This window comes from Labrus mixtus, chromosome 4 (assembly GCF_963584025.1).
Source record: "Labrus mixtus chromosome 4, fLabMix1.1, whole genome shotgun sequence".
Lineage (NCBI taxonomy): Eukaryota > Metazoa > Chordata > Actinopteri > Labriformes > Labridae > Labrus > Labrus mixtus.
Window position 1 is genome coordinate 8184911 of NC_083615.1, and position 20709 is coordinate 8205619.

The 20709-nt window shown below is 40.4% G+C and overlaps 2 protein-coding genes across 4 annotated transcripts; one reads left to right on the plus strand and one right to left on the minus strand.

Annotated features, from left to right (window-relative positions):
• Positions 1-15: 15 nt before the first annotated feature.
• On the minus strand, positions 16-14193 carry cep152 (centrosomal protein 152). 3 transcript variants are annotated; one of them, XM_061035621.1, is made up of 28 exons: positions 13889-14193; positions 13662-13776; positions 11538-11647; positions 11352-11412; positions 10961-11239; positions 10473-10632; positions 9792-9932; positions 9124-9263; positions 8400-8600; positions 8119-8266; positions 7907-7998; positions 7631-7794; positions 7335-7536; positions 6958-7062; positions 6732-6862; positions 5566-5694; positions 5354-5489; positions 4650-4823; positions 4306-4566; positions 3946-4077; positions 3220-3861; positions 3058-3133; positions 2789-2956; positions 2594-2678; positions 2058-2140; positions 1751-1907; positions 1562-1662; positions 16-1479 (listed from the first exon to the last, which is right to left on the minus strand). In XM_061035621.1, the coding sequence occupies exons 2-28, from the start codon at positions 13746-13748 to the stop codon at positions 680-682; spliced, it is 4965 nt and encodes a 1654-aa protein (XP_060891604.1). In that variant the 5' UTR covers positions 13749-13776; positions 13889-14193; the 3' UTR covers positions 16-679. The 3 variants fall into 3 exon arrangements, with proteins under 3 accessions (XP_060891604.1, XP_060891603.1, XP_060891605.1); XM_061035620.1 differs by having other exon boundaries at positions 13662-13779; XM_061035622.1 differs by lacking the exons at positions 13662-13776; positions 13889-14193 and adding an exon at positions 12268-12737.
• Positions 14194-15691: 1498 nt separating this feature from the next.
• On the plus strand, positions 15692-19453 carry galk2 (galactokinase 2). Its single transcript, XM_061035624.1, has 10 exons — positions 15692-16006; positions 16115-16203; positions 16498-16621; positions 16709-16802; positions 16915-17061; positions 17201-17299; positions 17565-17717; positions 17980-18190; positions 18435-18636; positions 18782-19453. Exons 1-10 carry the CDS (start codon positions 15957-15959, stop codon positions 18987-18989), a joined length of 1377 nt encoding a protein of 458 aa, XP_060891607.1. The 5' UTR covers positions 15692-15956; the 3' UTR covers positions 18990-19453.
• The last annotated feature ends 1256 nt before the right edge of the window (positions 19454-20709 follow it).

A 20709-nucleotide genomic window follows, 5' to 3' on the forward strand; every position in this document is an offset into this window, starting at 1 on the left:
TAAGTTCTCACTCAGTTTTCAATAAGATACGATTTATTAAAAGTCTTACAACAGTGTAAAAAACATTTATAAACTATGCACAGCATATTTCATTAAAGTCGTATAAAAATATTAAGAACATTAAAACTCAGACACACGTGAACGTAAATGGTTCTGGATCCAAAGAGAGGAAACAGAGCACAGAGGGACACGTTTTTATCTTAACCTTATCTCATACTCCGGGTCTTTTAAGGGTAACCTTTTAGTATTTCTTATTCAGGGTTTCACAGTTTATCGCTTATCTATGATGGAAGTGCTACACCCAAGAAAACACACAAACAAGAAGCATTAATACCTGAGGTAATTATGCAAAAACAGAAAAGTGTTTGATGTTAAATACAACTATTACCTCAGACACCTTTCCAACAAAAGAAGGTTATTTACGTCCATGTTTTCAAGGCAGTATTAGCGTATGAGCTACCTCCTCTAAGAGAAAGTTTTTTTTATATTACTTTTATGTTTTGTAATTGTGGCAATAAAGTTAATCATTTCCTAAGTCCAATACACACAAACACTCTGCACGCAGTTTCAAGTTTAAAGCCTAGACACTCTGAAACTTTAAAGACTGCATTAAAGGCACCGTTTGTTCAGCTGACTGGAAATGTGGAGAGTGTTATAAGCTCATCTCCCTACCTCTGTATCACTTGTGTTGGTAGAATGGGCTGTCGAAGCCGCTGTCCTGCTGCCGCTGCCTCAGTTCGGAGAACAGAGGCTGTGAACAAACTCTCTGCTGCTTCTCGCCCTCGGAGCCTGGGGTAGGCTCCCTGTGTGAACTCAGTTTTCCATTAAGAAAGTTCTGGGTGTGAGGGGTCCTCTTGGCTATTTCATTATAAACAGTCAAGTCAGAAAAGTCCGGGGTGAGGCCGCCAAAGTCTCCTAAGTCACCGGCTGATGTAGAAGAAACAGAGAAAGGTTTGACCGGTTCTACTTTGCGTCCTGAGTGGGACAGTCTGGAAAGCTGGAAGCCTGTCTCTGAGTCACTGCTGGTCATGCTCCAGTCGGTCCGTCTCTCGTCTCTGACTGGAGCCTCCTGGATAACAAATGGTTGTCTCTGTCCTCCCGAGTCTGTTTCTTTGGAGTTAACTCCCTGCAGGTACAGCTCCCTGCTTTTCCTTCTCACAGACGCGTCGACAAAATCCACCTGGGATGAAGAGGACATCTGTTGAGAAGGTTTGAGAGGGCGGAGGTGTGAATGAGCAGAAGATTGGAGTTTCGGCCCAGAGTCCTCTTCCTTTCTAGCCACAGGTGTGTCCCGGTGGCACGAAGGTTTATTCCTCGCTGCAGTGATTTGTTTCTGCTCTGAATCTGCAGAAGTCTTTTCCCTGTGGGACCTCTCCTCTGGCCTGATGTCAGGAAGCTCAGGCAGTGTTGACAGGATCTTACTGTAACCTGCGTGTCTACCTGGAGGACAGTCAGCTGTAGAAGCAGCTGTCAAACACCCTTTAAGACAAACAGATACAAACACCATGGGAATTTTGTGACAAAAAAGTACAGTAAAGTGTTTCTGCAGAAAGTGACTCACTTTGTGAACTGCTCTTTCCAGATTTACTCTTGATAGGCGTCTCTAGCACTTTAGCCATGGCTGCCAGCTTGCTTGCCGCGTTCATAATTTTCTTTTCAGCCCTGCAAGAAGACAGGAAGATCAATACAATTACCCCGAGGAGCTACGATGAAGCAAGCAAACAAGTTTAGGACAATCATGGCCTCTTGCCCTGTAGTCTTTCCTCCATCCTCCAGTAACTCCTGCAGACAGGTGAGATAGTAGCGCCGCATTTTCCTGGCAGTGTCCTGCCGTTCCCTCTGCACCTCCGTTCGGATCGTCTCTGCTGCTCGCTCCCGGCTCTCCTGAAGGTACCTCAGCATGTCCTCTGCCATTAAAACAGATATGATTTGTGATTTACAGTATTTACATTTACAAGAATGGAGCTTAGCAATGATGTAGTATTTGCATGCTCTCATTCATACTATTGATATCTCCTGCTCGACAATAAAACCTCCCTTTAGCCTCTACTACCAACCTCTGATCTTTTCCACAGTCGTCAGGTATTGCTGCTTCATCTCCTCCAGGCCCTGCTGAAGATTCTGTTGTTGATCAGAGCTTCTGCAAGCAAGAACAAATATATTATTTGCAATTTTTACTGAAATTAATTATTCATTATGGGGCGCAGATGGCCTAGCGGTTGAAAGGGATTTGTTTTGGGATTTTAGAAGATACCCTATTATATGTGTTATTTTTGCCTTTATTTAAAAGAATTCCCCATATATCCTTTGTGTGATGGAAAAAAAAGTCATTCATGTTATTAAGCTCCTTCACCAATAAGAAGTAAAAATCTGTTTGCACACAGGTAAAGATGTATGCAACCTGAGAGATAAGATTGGGCCTTTAATGGCATGGAAATCCATTTGTTTAATGTCTAGAAGGACTTCAGTTCAAGTCTCTAACATATAACAAACATGTTTGATAAATGTTATCAAACTTGACATGAAGCCACAAAGTAACAATAGAGTAATTGGCCTTTGAACAGAAGATAAGAAATGATGAAACTACACAAACCCAGAGGATTCTTTTGCTCCCTTCACTTCCTCTAGCTGCTGCAGATGTTCCTCCTTTGCCTTTTGTAAGCTGCTTTCATGCTCATCTACAAAACACAGCATTGTAAACCACCGTCACAGGCACATAGATACTGTCTTGTTCAGGAAAATTGATTTAAAAACATAAATAAAATTAATACTGATATGCATTCAATACCTTTTAGACGTTGCATGGCACTTTTGTGCTCTCGAACGCTGTGCTGGAGTTGACGACAGGCTTTCTCTAAGTGTCTCTGGAGCTCCTGATTTTTCTTCTGCAGCTTACTTTTAGTTTCAGAGCACTCCTTCCTGCAATGAACCTGCTCCGTCCTCTCGCTCAAACAGCCTGAAAAAAACGACATTGTCATGCATTAGGTACACTACACTACACTCTAATCTAAATTATGTATACTGGATGTCATATTATTAAAAGTGCACATCACGTACTTTTAATGGTGTTGATTTCCCTTTCATGCTGTAAATGTGTTTCCTTTATCACTTGGCTTAGTCTCTCCTCACTTATCTGTGGGGGCATAAATTAAACTAATAAAGGCAATCCAAACTCATGAACATTTTTCCGCTGGATGATTTACGGTTACAATGACTTACTTTCTTCCACTCCTTTTTGGTTTGAGAGACCGCTCTGTTGATTATGTCTGTACAGAATGTTTGGATGATGTGTGTTATTGTATCGTCTGATGAAGCCCTGTTGCTCCTCTTGATGTCTGCAGTGACCAGGTGATCTGCTTTGTGATCCATTTGAATCTGTTCCTGGATCTCTGCCAGACCAGTCTGAAGCTCTGCTATGAATTCCTTTCTCATCTGCTGTCTCTGAGCCTGCTCCCACTCTGCATGCTGACATCTCCACTCCTCCTCTCTGGCCCGTAGAGTCTGCTGTAGCTTGGCCTCCATCTGCAGAAGCAGCTCCTTCTTCTGAAGGTCCGCCTCCTCCCTGGTCTGCTGCAAAGACTGCTCCAGTTGCTTGCGCTGCTCTTGAAGCTTGTTTTGGTACACCTGCTCAGTGCGGGCCTGGATGACAGCGATCTCCTGCTGTTTGTCTCGGTTCCAGACTGCTCTAGCTCCGGCCAGCTCTGCTTTCAGCAGGGCTGCTTGCTCTCTCCTCACTAGCTCAAGCTGGCTCTGAAGAGCTGCCACCTCCTCTCGGAGCTCCTCCATCTTTTGTGTCCCAGAGCTCTGCTCCTCTAACTGGTCCCTGTGCTTCTTATGCCACTGCTCCTCGGCCCGGGATATCTGGAACATTACAAATTGAGGAATATACATGATCAAAACGATTTGATTAAAAAAGGATTAATTAAAAACAAAACCCTGTCTTACCTGTTGTTCTATGTGTTTTTCCTGAAGTGCTTCCCATTCCTCTCTCTCTGTTTGGAGTGCAGCTTTGTATTCTGGTAGCGAAGTCAAATCCTCAATCCAGCGATTGTAGGCCCTGGTTATTGTACCTTCAACCTGGAACACAAACACGTATGTCAACTTCTAATTTTGTCAACCTCTGTTCAAAGTAAAGCACCTGAAAACATTTAAGGAACCGAGCACATTATGTTGCAAACAGAAATTAGTAAAACACTTAACTCCAACACATAAGAGCACTGGAGTATATCCAAGTTTTGCCACTTAAAAAATGCACAGAAGCACTTTGGTTAAGTAGCACAGAAATAGCCAGGTCAACCCACTGACCTGTTTGGCCATGTCCTCCAGGTGTTTCTCATGCAGCTCTCTCTGAACTTGTTTTCTGGCTTCCTCCACAGCTTTGCGTTTGACTTTGTCAGCTTCCAGTTGCAGCTGCTGTTTCTGAGCACTCAGCCTTGAGTCCATTTCAACAACAGTAATAGTCACACTGCTCGACTCATTATGATCTGTCTGACAGGTTGCCTCGGCAATCTCTCTGTCTCTCTTTCTTCTAGCCTCCTCCAGCCTCTTGACCCAGGTCTTCTCCACCTGTAAAAAAAAAATCAGTACAAAATTTCAGGAACATTTCCCCCCAGAAGGAAGTTTGAGCAGTGACTTTGGGAAAATCATACCTTTTGCAGTTCTTCCTTATAAGCAGTCTTGACCATCTCTACTTGAGAGTTCACCTGGAGCTCCTTTTCTTTGGACCACAGAGCCTTGAGCTGGTTTATTGAGGCCTGATGCTGAGATTCAAGCTCCGCCCTCAGTTTCACCACAGCTGCTTCACTGTCCTCTCTCGACTTCAGCTGGGAAGAGCAATATTAATGATGAACCAATCGTAGTTCACAAATAGTCAATGTTGGTTACAGTCAACCTCATCACAGAGACAAAAGGGAAGTCGGTACAAAAGTAGACGTCAACTGTATGAGTATCAAGCTAGAACACTTTGTAATACGGTCATTATTTACTCTTTAATCGTGTCTTTTGAATTTTAAATCTCTCCCTTGTGGTGTTTGTGTGAGTCTCAGAACGTTGTCCAACTGTTCGAGCATTTGATATTGAAAATTAATTTAGCTGTTTAATATTTTCTTTGTGTCACCTTCACTCTTAGTTATACTTTGGGTCGTTCTAGTAGCCATTTGAAGAGAAAAAGTTCTTAGAGGCTTTGTTTACAGATATAAGGCTAAGACTTTATTTTTGGTTGAATGTAGTTAAGAGCACGTTGTACATTAAGTATGTATTATTTTATATATGTATAAAAAATGTTGTCAGCTGTTATTGTAATGACAATGTATTCTGGTACAATAAAAAAAAATCACTTCTGTATCTTGATTACCTCATCATCCCTTATCGAAGCCTCCTCCCTCTCCCTCTTGCGCACACTTTCTTCAAGCATGTCCTTCTCCTTGCAGACAGATATGTAACACTCCTGCACGGCCAGCATCTTATCATTGGCCTCAGACAGCTTGGTCCTGTCAAAAAGAAGTCGGTCTGTAAATGAGCTACAAAGGTTTCCAGATTCCTTTTTCTACTAAGGCTTTGACTTACTGTATCTGTTGGACCTGCTGCTCATGATGTGAAGTCAACCGTTCAATCTGAGCATCATGTTCCAGCATGAGCTCTGTCCTGATCCGGTTCACCACATCGTCCCTGTACTGCTGATGAATCCGCTCAGTCCTCCACAAAGACACACACATATACAGTATGTATAAGAATAAATCAATCCAATCAGTGGTCAATTTCATAGTATGCACAAGAACCATTCCAGCACATGCAGGACACCTTTATCTTCTAAGTTACCGTACGCACAAATGTGATCAGAGTGACCGAGCCAGAGAAAGAAGGCCAGCCCACTAATGCTATACAACCCCAAACTTTTAGTTTGACAGAGTGAGACGTCCTTTAAAGCTCATCAGCCTTCATAAAACCGGTAAATGGTAAATGGACTTGAGTTTATATAGCACTTTTCTAGTCTTCCAACTACTCAAAGCGCTTTTACACCACATGCCACACCCACCCATTCACACACTGATGGTAGTGGTCACTATGTAGTATCATCCATCAGAAGTAACTAATCCCATTCATACACCGCCACCGAAGCAGAGGGAGCAATTCAGAGTTAAGTGTCAAGGACACATCGGACACATCGGATAGGCGACAACTCTACCAACTGAGCCACAGCCACCCACAGGTAGCACATATCGTGGATCTTTGCTGCTGTGTGGAAAAAAATGTGAGAGTCTACTAGGCTTGAAAAACAGTGAGTGATGGGGATATCTAAACTTCATCATGGACTAGCAGGCTGCTGCCTTCTGTCATAGCACTAATGCTAGCAGCGCTAACATAAACAGACTCTGTGCCAGTATTACACTCGGGACAGGCTTCGCTGCAAATCAGCTTTTAATTTCCAAAAGCCTGAAAAATGTTAAATTGTTTGACTTCTCTGCTCCCAAAACTCTTCCCAACACACATAATTTAATGAATTCAACATAGCTAACTTCACATTTCAGCACAGGAAATGTTTTGATATATGAAGCCGTGACAGTTACTGTTACTAGTTACATAACACCAGTCATATTCCTTCAAATGTATTTGTGTCATCATGACGTTGGTGACTGGACACAGGCATAGACCTCTACTACTGGTAATAAAATGTACACACAGTGCGTACAGGATTACGGCTGGCGGGGCCACTGAATCGTATTGTGCCTTACCTCTCAGCGGCTTCCTGCTTCTCCTGGTCCAGTTCTTGGATCATCTCTCTCATCTTGGTGCAAAGCTCGACGTTGGCAGACCTCACCTTCTCCTCACTCTGTTTCAGCTCCTTGTTCTTCTTTTCTAACACCTGGGAGTTTGGAGAGATGACAAAGCTATCATCCAATCTTTTCTTATGGTCTAAAACAAAGAAGATAGTCACTCTGAAGAGAAACTATGACTAACCTCCACTTGTTCCTGCAAGTGTCGTTTGTCTTCCTGTAGTTTCATGAACTCTTTTTGAGACTCCCCAGTTAGGTCCAGATGTTTCAGCTGGCTGGTCTCCCTGATCTGTGAACACACAAGCAGCGTTATTTTATGTGACCATTTTTGCATTAGAGCCCTTAAATCTCTTACCTTTCATTATCTATTAATGCATAAATTAATTAGAGCTGGACAGCATTGTAGAAAATATGCAAAAACATATTAACTAATCCTTTCAGATCTATTATCTTTAAAGAGGTTTGTTATTTAGAATGAGCAATATTCACATTTCTGCTTTTGTTTTTATTAATGTATTAAACGTAAAGCTTGTGTGTGGTGCTGTCGATGGATGTACTCACTGAAGAGCTAAGCTTGGCTTCATCTAGCTGTGTCTGCAGCACGCTCACTCTATCCTGACAGAGCTGGAGCTCCTCCTGCATCTGACTGATCTTCTGACGCTTCCCCTTCAGGCTCCCCAGGCAGCGCTGCATCTCCACTCGCAGCAGCCGCAAAGCTTCATCTTTGGGAAGCTTGGAGTCTGACAGGTGAGCCAGGGCAGTACTGACCCCACAGGATGGAAAGAATGATTTCAATGGAATATAAAGTCACCAATAGCTACAAATAGTGCAGAGAGACTCAGTCACTGTATAAGTACCTGTGAAGGGTGCCATTTTTCCTGTTTGTTTTCTTTAATCCTAAATCCATGCAGGATTCAGACAGCTGGTTCTCCCAGTCACTGCTCACATCAAAAGCAATAACTCCATGTTTCACAGCAGACTCGTAAAGAGTGATCTGCTCCTTCAAATCAGACAGATCCTCCTTTAGGAAACAAATGAACATGTTACCAAACATGACTGAATAGAGTTTTTGAGTAATGTTTGGATGTGATTTTATGAGATCATTCTAAGGCAGAGAATTTAAAAAAGCAAACCTGAAGGACTTTGTTCATATTTTCACTGAGTGCCTTTGCTGATTGAGCCTGTTGCAGTTTTATTTGAACCTGAGTCAACTCCTGCACTGAACCTTTAGGAAATAAAACAACAACAGAGAAAAGAGGGTGGTTACACATTGATATTCAGTTTCTTTGATTTATATAAATGAACAGAAAATGTGTTTGTAGACCACGTTCACTCCATCACTCACTCGTCTGCAGCAGCTTGGCACATTGTTGCTGACTCTCCTCCAGACGCTGAGTGAGGCCGTTGACAACTCTGGCTCTTTCCAGCTGCTCTTCTTCTCTCCGCCGCTCCAGCTGTCTCACCTGCTCTTGAAACCTCTGACTTACATCAATCTGGAGATGCAGATCAATAACACAGGAGTTAACTACGCCTGCTGGAGACCTGACTTTAAAAGCATGCGTTGTAGACAGCTTGCCTAAACATTCATTTCTTTTGGCAGCAACCTGTGACAGTAATAGTACAGACCTGATCGTTCAGGGCCTGAGAGGTGGAGTCTAGCTTCTGCTGTAGTGTCAACAATGCAGAATTGTGCTGTTCCTTTAAGACGGTGAGGTCTCTGTCATGCTGCTCCCGTGTTCTGGACAGAGTATCAGAGCGACAAAGCTCCAACATCTGCTGCTTCATGCTGTCCACTGCCGCCTCCGCCACCCTCTGCTTCTTTGTGTTCTGTTCAACAAAATTGAGCTGTTGTTTACACTAATAAAATACACTTATGTTAAGGTTTCAATGAAGATTACATTATTGGTATCACCATGTTTCAGAAAGTGTTAGGCAGGATGAATCTGGGTGAGTTTGAGAGAGCGATACATAACATTTGAGCTGGGCATTATGATTATTTCCCATATCATTCCTTTCAGGATCAATTTCAAAATGTTACTAATTACATACTAAGCCCTGCATGACCTGGCTCCTACTAACATAACTTAATCACTGTGCCGTTATTCTAGCAGCCGCCTTGTTGGATCTTCAGATCACAGCCTTTTTAACAGTTCCTCACTCTTAATTTAAATCCAGAGCTGATCATACGTTCAAAGTGGCTGCTCCTAAATCTCTGCAAACTCTTTTGCAGAGATTTACTTAATCTTGAATTATATGAATTTCTTACTCTCTTATTTCATCTTAAACGATTCAGAATATGAGGAGGAGGGCAAACAGAATGTGTGAGGGTGTGTACCAGTTCAAAACGTACCTCCTGGTCTCTCTCATTAAGGACCTGTACTTGCTGCTCCATTGCCTTCAATTTGTTTTGCATTTGAACTTCTCTCTGCTTTGCCTCTTCAACCAACTGACTCGATTCCTTTAGACTTACTGCAAGGCCATCCTTTTCATCTATTAATGATAAAAAATGATATTATTTACCATGTAGCAGGACATCAAGAGAACAAAGACAAGAGGCTAACACAGTGGGCAGTGCAAGTCCTCTTACAGCCACCAGGGGGCCAATAGTGTATACAGTATATCTAAAGTAGTACAGATACAGTATATAGTACTTGCCAAGTACTATAAAAAACAGCAAATATATTTTCCTTCTGTCAATATCGATCATTGCTCTAAAACTAAAACATATTCTTTCAAAGAGTAAACTGTATGTCTCGTTGAAAGAATACGTTTTATTTTCAAGTGATCACCTAGCTCTTCAAGGTTGCCTGAAGTGAGGGACTTATTCATAGTGACATGTTTCATTTCTACAAGAGCTTAACTTAAGTTTCAAATGTATTTTCTTAATGGGTCAATAAATCATAACATGCTAAGCTTACATGTTAGTCCTTTAAGTTTCAGAGTCAGTGTATTCACATTAGTTTACATGTGCTGTAAAATGCAATAATGGACACACATCTTTTTTTATGTGAAAAATACCTTTGGCAATAGCAAACTGATGCTCGATGTATCTCATATTACGCCTTGAATCCTCCAGTTTCCTTTCCAAGTCTTCAACTTGCCTCTGCTGAGCCTTGTGTAAAATCTGCAGCTGAGCCAGCTGCTCTCTATCAGCAGTTTCTGAAATATAGCACACACAAAATGACCACCTAACACTGAAGGCTTGTGGGAAAAATGTGAAGACATTTTACATTTCAGCGATGACATTTTCGAGGACAAATGTTACATTAAAACACTTCAGTCAGCTAAGTCAATGGTGACAAAAAAAGTGCTTCCAGTCTACGGCCTCTGTCTTAACATCATGATGAATAATAAAATGACATAAGTTCAAGCATTAAGTGAGCTTCAACCATTTGCAATTAAAGTTACACTCCAGCAGTCTAGCTGAATACATCTCTTCATTTCACAGAAATAGTATTGAATGCAAGCAAATTGATATTATTTTTTTCTTCAAAATCACTTTATAAGCAAACTACTGAGGCCTCAGTTTCTTTGACAGCAGCTGTTTTACCAACAACAGCTCTTCAGACACATTTATTCCAGTCCAATTTTACAAATTCCTAAGTTGTCTCAGATCACTTTTCAAGCAGCACAGTTTTGTCGTTTATATGTCAAAACAGTCTTTTTCACTATACGTTTAGTAACAAAATACAGCCTCACGTTGTGTCGAGTCGAGAAAATCTCTTTGCAGATGGTCAAGTTGACCTTGCTGGTGAGCAGCCTGGGAGTTAAACATCTTTGGCTGATGGGCAGGATGTTGGGGGTTGTAGCTGGCCTTGTACTCTTCCACAACTCTGTCTCCTGCTGCAGACCTTACATTCTGAAGAACACATCAAGCAAACAGAGTGTGTTTAACGTAAAAGAATTATTGTCCTCAATTACTCAAGAATAAACCAAGTTAAGTTGCAAAATTAAATAAAAATAATAATAATTCTAAACTAATATACAATAGTACAACATAATAAGGAATGGTTAAGTTCAGGATAACAAGATAATCATGTGAAATTACATAAGGAAAAACATTTACTTAAAATGTATATACATTTCAAACACACAGAAGTGCTGCTTTTCTCAAAAGTTCTATGAGCCGTTAAGAGAACTATAATGAAACATCAATACTATGATGATATTTGTTTCACTCCACTCACCTGAAAATGGTTTCCGGCATTGTTGTGGTCCCCTTGGCCTTCCTCTTCATGGTACACTGCAGCATTATTAGTGCCTTGAGTGTATGGTTTAGAACCATACTCATCTGTGGAGAAATCATTAGTCTCTGTAGATTGTTCTGTGCCCAAGCTGGTGTATGTATAATCTCCCTGGGTGAATCGATGATCCTCTGAGTGCTGGTTCCAAGTGTGAGGTTGACTTTGAATCTGACCCAGGTGTCCATTGACTTGAACAGCTCCATCTCCATAGTTATAATCATCCTGAAAGCATTGATCCAATTCAACTTATGTCTTAAAAAAGATAATGACATAAAACTAGTTGGGTTTTTCTTTAAAAGGTTTCAAAGACAAAAAAACTACTTACTTGTTCTACTTGTTCATGAGAGGTTGGCCTTGGATGAACCGACCATTGTTGACTCCATGCTGACTCAGGGCTGAAAGAAAAGGGCAAAAACAGCATAATTGCATTTCACTGGGTGTATGTCACCATGTTTTGAACAACACCAAAAGACCTCCAAATCTGAGCTTCCTAATGTGCCTGCAGCAACATGTGTGTTACCTGTTTCCAGTGTTTTTATTGCTTATTGCAGAGTACTCCAGCTCTGGGGAGGAGGAGTCTATGCTGTCCTCCAGCATGTCATCAGGCAGGTCTGTGAGCAGTTTCTGCAGCTGTGGAAAAACAGCACATGGAAATGAGTCATCAAGGTTGCCCCGCAACCAAGTTGTAAAGAAACACAGATATAACCGAGAACCAATCACGGACAGTCTGGGAGACAGAATGTGAGGAAGAACATTTGTAAATTATTGAAAACCGACTAAACCAACAATGTTTTGCCTTGAAAGAAAGGTGTTGCTAATTTTTTTTAGATAGGTTTCAGTATTTATAATAAGTTAGGTCCTTCATATGTCATTGTAAAGCATGTTAAAACATCATATTAAATATTATATACATTTATTAAGTAATTTAGAAAAAATTAAAATCTTGTGTTGGCTTAAAATCCTTACATTTCATCATTTACATCTTTTGATTTTTTTCTCTAATCAGTCATGAAGGTTATACTTAGCTGCTGCAAAGCTCTGTTTGTGTTAAATATGCTAACTAATCATTCGGCCATTCAAATTAAAGACAAACCGACGGCAAAACATTGTCAAGCAATTCTGTAATTTAGTCAAGTCATGTTAGTCCTTAATGGCACTCAAACAAGACCATCCCTCCTTTGTGTCAGTGACAGATTGAGCAGGCTTGTTTTACAACCAGTGATAGAACAAGCAGAGCCAGCTGGACTTACTTCCCTCAAGGACTGCTGAATACTCCTCAAATCCTCTGTAGTGTCCACAACCGAAAGACCCATGTTATCCTTCTTACACATTTAACATTTAAGAGGCACTTCTTCAGCTGTGAGGCTAGTAGCTACATGACAACCTTCAATAGTAATCTTTCTGTAGAGAAGACCTTCCGTGTGAAACATCCAAAACGTGCCTGGCATGTTGTTGGCTCCCAGCAGTACTGCTGTGTTTTGCTCGCAGTGAACTCCATTGTTTAGACAAAACATATAGCGAGGTTAACTGGAGCAGAAACATTCCGATTACTGGTGTTGTGACACACGTTTTTCACTCAACCAGCTCACATTCAATTCATAGGCTATACCAAAACAAAAACAAGAATCCTCAGGATAAATATTCTCTTAAGTCCAAATCAGCTGATTCTCAAAACCCAAACAAATATTCACAAACAGTTCCTTCATGCTCGCTCTAATCAGTACAAGTGAAGCAACAGAGAAACAAGGTAACCTAAATGGAGAGAAAGTGGGGAAACCACAGTTTCAGTGTGACACACCTGGAAGGAGGCCTTTACCTTGAGCCAATAATAGCTCAGATTTATGGCGCAACAGATTGTAGGTGTGAGTTAAAACACAGCGTGAATGTGGAGCTGTGAAGCTGAAAGTGATTGTGAAACTTCAACAATTCAATCCGCAAACAAAACAACACTAACATCCAAGAAACATACAAGATGAAGCAGAAGGTAATGTGAGAACTTAATGAAACATACTGTTCTATATATGGGTCAATCAACATGGTTATTTACTTCATAAATCAACACACTTTAACCGTTTTATCTCTGTGTGAAATAGTGGCAGGACATCTCTTAAGCACTATATATATTTTACAGGTGGTGGTTTGATAAAATAGTATGAACTGGCTGTCATCTGTCCTCTCAAACTGTGAAAAGTTGCAGTTTAGTATAACAAACAATTACTGACACTGATAACCTCTACATAGACAGATTTTTCAACAACTTCACAATGCCATAGCGATGATTTCCGCTTATTATACGTCTACACTCATGCACTTTAACTTATGTCAATACTGTCCATTTACTACTCTGTTTTTGCACATTTACATTTAATCTTTCATATTTAATTTACAACCATTTACGACTCTGTTTTTGCACATTTACATTCAATCTTCCATATTTAAGACTAGTAATGCTTAGTTAAATCCTGGTTGTATATATTCACATTCTTATTTTTGATATTTTTAGTACTTATTTACTTTGTATTTAATATTATATTGTGTTTAGATTTGCTAATATTGTGTTTTTTACTCATATTGTGTGTTTGGATAACCTGCTGCTGTAACGCCACAGTTTCCCAGTTTGGGATCAATAAAGTTATTCTATTACCTCTTGCTCTCTTGCATAGTCCTCCTGGTCATATTCCTCTTCATCGTGCTGGGTTTGAAGAGCAGCACTGTCAAAATCAATGGACATGATGCAAACCCTGTTTGTGCAGGATGCTCTGCTGAGAAGAGGAAAAAGTGAAACGTTATGTATGATTATGATCATTATGGTCAAAGTCTTAAGTACGTTTTCCACCCTGGTATGAACCAGTCAGAAACACGGTCACTTACCCGCTGGTATTAATGGACTTGGCGTCTCTATTGAAGAGTTGTTATTCCTTTATCTGGGTGCCGTTATTATCCATATCACTGTTTACAAAGCAGCGATGCTAGCTAACTTTAGGTAACCAGGGGCGCTCATGCCGGCTTGCCTTGACTACAGCGGGCTCAATAAGAAAAGTCTTATTGCTTTAAAAAAGAACTGCGGAAACTGTTTCGATCAATGTTGAAGATTCGTTACCAAATTGAACAGTTCAATGTAACTTTGGAGGTAAGTTGGCCCCGGCAGTACGAAGCTAACGCTAGCTCCGGCTAGCCGGTTGGAAGTCCTCTTTAAGAAGAGGCTCGCCCACTTTGAAAAGTCGCGCGCATTCTCAGCGCCAAACCACCGCAGCGGAAACAAAACATAAACACGTTAAAGGTTTCATTACACACTATGGCTTCACATCCTTCACATCGCATTGACTTACTAGTGCAGTGGTGTCCAAACCTTTTTTTTTCTTGCGGGCCAAAATTATCGTGTTAGAATAAAAAAAAAAAAAAAAATAGTATAATTAAAATATAGTTTAAAATATAGTAAGGCTTTGTAGATCAGAATCAAAAGGCTCGCTAAAGAAACACTTCAATAAAAGGAAATCAAATATTTTGATTTCTTCCTTCTACTTTATTTGTTTTTTTTTCTTCTCAGAATTAAGCCTGTAACATGGTTCTTTTTTTTTTTTGGAAAAGCTTTCTGCATTTAGCTCAGGTCATTAAATGGTTAAACAACAGTCTTTGCATACCTTTTTTTTCAGTTTACAAATAAAAAATGTGGAAAATAGTAAAAGCTGTAGATTTAAAAAAAAAAAAAAACAACAACAACAACAACAACAACAACATACATGTTACTGAACATTTTCTATTTTAGGAATATTGTTCAGCCCTTGTTAACATGAAAAATAAAAATAAGATAATGTGCCAATCTTAATCAAGGCCTCGGGCCAAAATCCCCCAAAATTCCCTCAAGGGCCGCAAATGGCCCTCGGGCCGCAGTTTGGACACCCCTGGATTAGTGCCTCAAACAGACGCACTAAACATTTTACATCAGTTGTACTTAATGCATTTTGGAGCTTATCATTCATCCATTATTGCACCGCCACCTGAACACAGCAGGTAAACAGTGCAGCCTCAAGTGTTACCATGGAGACGAAGCAGCGTTCCTGCTGAAGCTTTAACGGACATTTCCTGTTCTCATACCTGATGCACTAAAAAGTATTTCTTCAAGCAAGATCGTATAAAAGAAAAGCGACATTTTAACGTGTCGTATTTAAGCAGAAAGAGTCTGCTCTTGAATTGGAATTGCTCACAAATATGATGAAAAATAGATGTAATAGGTTTGTGTGTGTAACATAGATCTAGTCATTACAAGCCTAAAGTTGCAGTCTGCAGTTTGGGCAGATAAACTCAAACGAAGTAACAAAGCTTGACTTAAAGGCAAAACGCATTTTGTGTCCTCTTGCAAAATAACTCATATGTATATATATATATCCGTCATATTTCTAAATGGTTCTTTGTTTGCAAACTGAAAAGGCATAATGCAGTTAATATTAAACTGTATCCTCTGTATCTTGTTTGCTGTCAAAGTTCAACACCACCTTTGTCTTGAAAACAATCCTCATCCATGTTAAAATACTGACATGAAAGTAATAATTAAAATGATTAAGACAGTTCTTGATAATGTAATTATGATATTATTTTAACACTGAAAGCGAATGCCGTGATGTCATTACGTCGCACTCCTTCCGCTTACGTTTTACCACTGAACCACGCCCCTCGGGATACTTCCTAGATTTTTTTTTGTCGCTGCAGTTTCTAAGATTAGACTCAATTCTTTCAAACACATATTTAACACGCCCGACTGAGCTGAAGTCATCTTGAAGAGCTGACGTCAGCTCGGCGCTTTTTCGCATCCGGAAGTCCTCTTGTGACAGTCAGCTGACAGGACATGAAACAGCATTGAGCGCTCCTGGACGACAACAAGGAACATTCAAAGCTTGATTTGAGCTGGGTTTTTTTTATAGCCGTTTGGAAAAAAGAAGAAATGGCTACAAACCCACCTAAATTGAGGGTTGGAATAACTGCCAGTGAAAGGTGAGTTGCAGTAAAACAATCTAATTGTCACTGAGATAGAGCGATGACAACTGTGGAGGAATTGTATGCAGACCTTATTTCTTGATTCTCTTTTTTTTTTTTTTACAGGCTACAAAACTTGAAAAATGCATTTGAAACAAAGTATGGAGAAGCTCCTCTCTTCTATGCATGTGCACCGGGACGGGTAAATCTAATAGGTAACTTCTTGTACCAGTTGGCTTTAATTGTGTGTCAATTTAAGCATTTGTGCTGACGTTGCCATATTTGCTCAAGAAGCCATGCCCCTCCAAGCACAAATTATTTCTGGATCCATAGTGTTGCAAAGATTGATGCATTTATAATTTCATCACATTTTTGAGTTGATTTGCTTATAACATAATATTCAGCATCATGATTCCTGTCTGTACCCTTCATGAAGTCTCGTCTTTAGTGTTATACTTGTCATATATCTTTTTCTTTTTTTTTTTTCTCCAAAATGTGTTATTTAACAGGAGAACATATAGATTATTGTGGCTATTCAGTACTTCCGATGGCTATCGAACAGAATATCCTTGCAGCTGTGTCTGTGAACAATTCAGGGACTATCACACTGGCCAACACGAATCCTCAATACAAGTAAGATATTAAAATAGTTCTTTTGTTATTCAATTAGGGCTTTAAACCCCACACAGTATCATCATGTGTTTTTTTTGCACATTGCAGGGATTTCACTGTGTCCTGTTCAGATGATATTGCTATAGACAGAGAAAATCCAAAGTGGCATTATTATTTTCTCTGTGGGGTAAAAGGCATCCAGGTAAGACTTTCTATTTCATGAATGGCAAAAGGGGGTCAAATTAAGCATGCAGTACTTTGGCAAAGTGATGCAACCCTCAAACAATGTAAACCTTTCTTCTGTGTTTTTACAGGAGGAGTTTGAGATCGCTCAGTTAGCAGGGATGTCATGCGTCGTCGATGGAACCATTCCACCCAGCTCAGGCCTGTCGAGTTCAAGTGCCTTAGTCTGTTGTGCAGGGCTCGTAACAATGGAGGCAAATCAAAAGTCCCTCTCCAAGGTAAAATTTACAAGTTATTATCTCTTTACAACGCAACAAACCATTTAACAAGCAAGTATAAGCTTTTTTCCACGTCGTGAATATGAACGAGTATTTGTTGTGGGTTTTTTTTTTATTCCTTTTCCCTTTAATCCCCCAGGTGGTGTTGGCTGAGATGTGTGCCAAAAGTGAGCGCTACATTGGCACAGAGGGAGGCGGCATGGATCAATCCATCTCATTCCTGGCAGAGAGAGGAACAGTAGGTGGCATTTCTTTCAGCAAATAAAGTAAAACCGGTTTTGCAAGTTACAAGTTACGCAAATTATTTATTCAAACCATTTATTTACCAAGTAAATGTCTGAAGAATGTAGAAAGAAAGACGCGCTTCGTAAGTGTCATAAGTCCCTGATATTTAAATAATGAGCGACATTTTTTTTATCATCAAGTTTGTTGTTGTTAAAATGCTCCATGTGGTCGACAGTGAATCATTTTTAAGAGTTTTGTATTTTCAAATTGTCTGTCAGGCAAAGCTGATTGAGTTTCAGCCTCTGCGAGCCACTGATGTCAAACTCCCGGACGGGGCCGTGTTTGTGATCTCCAACTGCTGCTTGGAGATGAACAAAGCTGCTTCTTCTCACTTCAACATCCGTGTGGTGGAGTGCCGAATTGCCACAAAGGTACCTTGATCCTGACCAGTGGTTCTCAGCCTGTTTCCATGCAGAGACAAACAATGTTATGTGGAACAGGACAAATATTAGTTAGGAGGAAACTTTAATATTTTAGCTTTTCAGTTTGTGCACTTAAATGATTATGTATTTGTTTGCTGTCACATTTAGGACACATTTAAAACACTTCTTTTCCTTCAGGGTAAACTCTAATCTTCAGAAAATCTGTGTATGGCTAAAGTAGTATAAAATGTCTTTGTATATGTGAACTCAGATGCTGGCCAAGGCACGGAGTCTGGACTCCAGTAGGCTGCTGAAGCTGGCCCAGGTCCAGATGGAGCTGAAGGCCTCCCTGGAGGAGATGCTGGCTCTGGTGGAGGAGGTGTTGCATCCTGAGCCGTACAGCCGAGAGGAGATCTGCAGTGTGCTGGGCGTCACCTCCGAGCAGTTCTCCAAAGAGCTGATGAGCGCTAACACTCAGCATGGTGAGCAACGTAACATTTATCACTGATGAGGAAAAATCATTATGTCTATTGAAAGGATGAACGAGGACAGTTTAGATTACTTATTTGTTGTTAATAAGTTAAAATAATATGAACTATTGTGATATGAGGATTTTATTTTGTATGTTCTAATTTTTTAATCATTGTAGATTCGATATCATAAGTTTTAGACTACTAATCATATTTTTTTTAAAGCCCATCTGTCATTTCTTCTTTTTTCTCTCAGTCACACATTTCAAGCTTCACCAGAGAGCCAAGCACGTGTACGGTGAAGCTGCACGGGTGCTTCGGTTTAAGAGCGTGTGCGACTCTGAACCTGCCGAATCTGTACGTCTGCTGGGAGAACTGATGAACCAGAGCCACGCAAGCTGCAGAGATCTGTATGAGTGTAGCTGCACTGAACTGGATCAACTGGTGGACATCTGTCTGTGAGTACAAAGAGGTCTCTCCTCCTTGGCTTTTGCAGCCAGCCTCAAGTGGACACTCGAGGAACTGCAGTTTTATTGCACTTCAGCATTGGCTTCATGTTTCTTGGTCGTGCCTGATTATTTTCTCCGTTTCTTTTGCTTACAGGAAGTCGGGGGCTGTGGGCTCCCGGCTGACAGGAGCAGGATGGGGTGGCTGTGCCGTTTCCATGGTTCCCTGTGAGAAGGTGGACTCTTTCCTCCACGCAGTGAGGGAAGCCTACTACCTTCCTGATCCACGCAGAGCAGCAGTGGAGAAACAGAGTCTGTTTGTGACAAAGCCGGGTGGAGGTGCTGCAATTTACCTCGAGGAGTGAAAGCATTTATGGATCCTCCATTAAATACACGACTATTTGCACATTTGAGGCAGAAGGAACTTGTAATGACAAAGTAATCCAAAAGTAAAGTGTCTGTGTTTACGTTTTCCTCTTTCAAGATTATACTTAATCATAAAATGATTACATAAGGGGCCAAAAATTATCAACTGTGATTCACTTTTATACAAAGGGAACAGTTCTTATGTTTGTTTTTTTTAAATTGAGAATGTTGGGCTTTTGTTCAAATTGCTTTTGGTATATCTTATTCACAGTGTAACAGATTAAAAAAAACTGTTGTGTTAGTGATGGGCAAACCTGAATCACCTGCTGTGCTCAAACGTGTGCACAGGATCAATGTTCATGTCATTAGAGAGCAGCACTTTGCCTTTCAATTACTTCAGGGACCTTCATATCACTATTGCTGATGAACTCCATGGTCAATAAATCACCTCTTCTGAAATGTTTGGAGTTTGATGAGTGTTCATGTTTTCGAGAAACTGCACAATGTGAGTAATAAACAAAAACATTTCCTACAGGATATCTGATAAGAGCCATGCAGGTCAGCTTCACACGTTGCTTTTTTAAACACAAGTGGGGGAAAAAGTGGAACTTCAAAAAAATAAATAATATGCAACATTTAAGGTGTGCTACTTAGAAAACAGATCCAAGAATGACCGTTACAAAGAGTGAGTTAAACTTTGAGGTTTAAGGTTTGTTCAAGTGAAAACTTGTAAAATATTGAGTCAGTAAAATGTATGTATAGATCATTAAGTTGTGCATCTATACACTACTCCTTTTTCTTTTTAATACATACAGTTGCAAGAAAAAGTATGTGAACCCTTTGGAATTTCTTAGTTTTCTGATTAAATTGGTCATAAAATCTGTTCTGATCTTCATCTAAGTCTCAACAATAGACAAACACAGTCTGCTTAAACTAATACCCCACAAACAATTATATGTTTTCATGTTTTTGTTGAACACAACATGTAAACATTCACAGTGCAGGGTGGAAAAAGTATGTGAACCCCTAGGCAAATGACTTCTCACAGAGCTAATTGGAGTCAGGAGTCAGCCAACCTGAAGTCCAATCAATGAGACGAGATTGGAGGTGTTGGTTAAAGCTGCCCTGTCCTATAAAAAACACACTCCAGTTTTGAGTTTGCTACTCTCAAGAAGCATTGCCTGATGTGAACCATGCCTCGCACAAAAGAGCTCTCAGAAGACCTACGATTAAGAATTGTTGACTTGCATGAAGCTGGAAAGGGTTACAAAAGAATCTCTAAAAGCCTCGATGTTCATCAGTCCACGGTAAGACAAATTGTCTATAAATGGAGAAAGTTCAGCACTGCTGCTACTCTCCCTAGAAGTGGCCGTCCTGTAAAGATGACTGCAAGAGCACAGCGCAGAATGCTCAATGAGGTGAAGAAGAATCCTAGAGTGTCAACTAAAGACTTACACAAATCTCTGGCACATGCCAACATCTCTGTTGACAAATCTACGATACGTAAAACATTAAACAAGAATGGAGTTCATGGGAGGACACCACGGGGAAAGTCACTGCTGTCTAAAAAAACATTGTTGCACGCTTGATGTTTGCAGAAGAGGACCTGGATGTTCCACAGCACTACTGGCAAAACATCCTGTGGACAGATGAAACCAAAGGTGAGTTGTTTGGAAGGAACACACAAACACTATGTGTGGAGAAAGAAAGGCAAAGCAC

Bases quoted from the DNA above. Each gene is read 5' to 3' on its own strand.
- galk2 (XM_061035624.1), top strand. From the start codon at position 15,957: ATGGCTACAAACCCACCTAAATTGAGGGTTGGAATAACTGCCAGTGAA. The intron at 16,622-16,708 runs GTAAGATATTAA...TGCACATTGCAG, and splicing joins AACACGAATCCTCAATACAA to GGATTTCACTGTGTCCTGTT. The intron at 17,718-17,979 runs GTACCTTGATCC...ATGTGAACTCAG, and splicing joins AGTGCCGAATTGCCACAAAG to ATGCTGGCCAAGGCACGGAG.
- cep152 (XM_061035621.1), bottom strand. From the start codon at position 13,748: ATGTCCATTGATTTTGACAGTGCTGCTCTTCAAACCCAGCACGATGAA. The intron at 7,063-7,334 runs GTGAGTACATCC...GTGTGTTCACAG, and splicing joins AAGCCAAGCTTAGCTCTTCA to ATCAGGGAGACCAGCCAGCT. The intron at 4,824-5,353 runs GTAATCAAGATA...TGCTCTTCCCAG, and splicing joins CTTCGATAAGGGATGATGAG to CTGAAGTCGAGAGAGGACAG.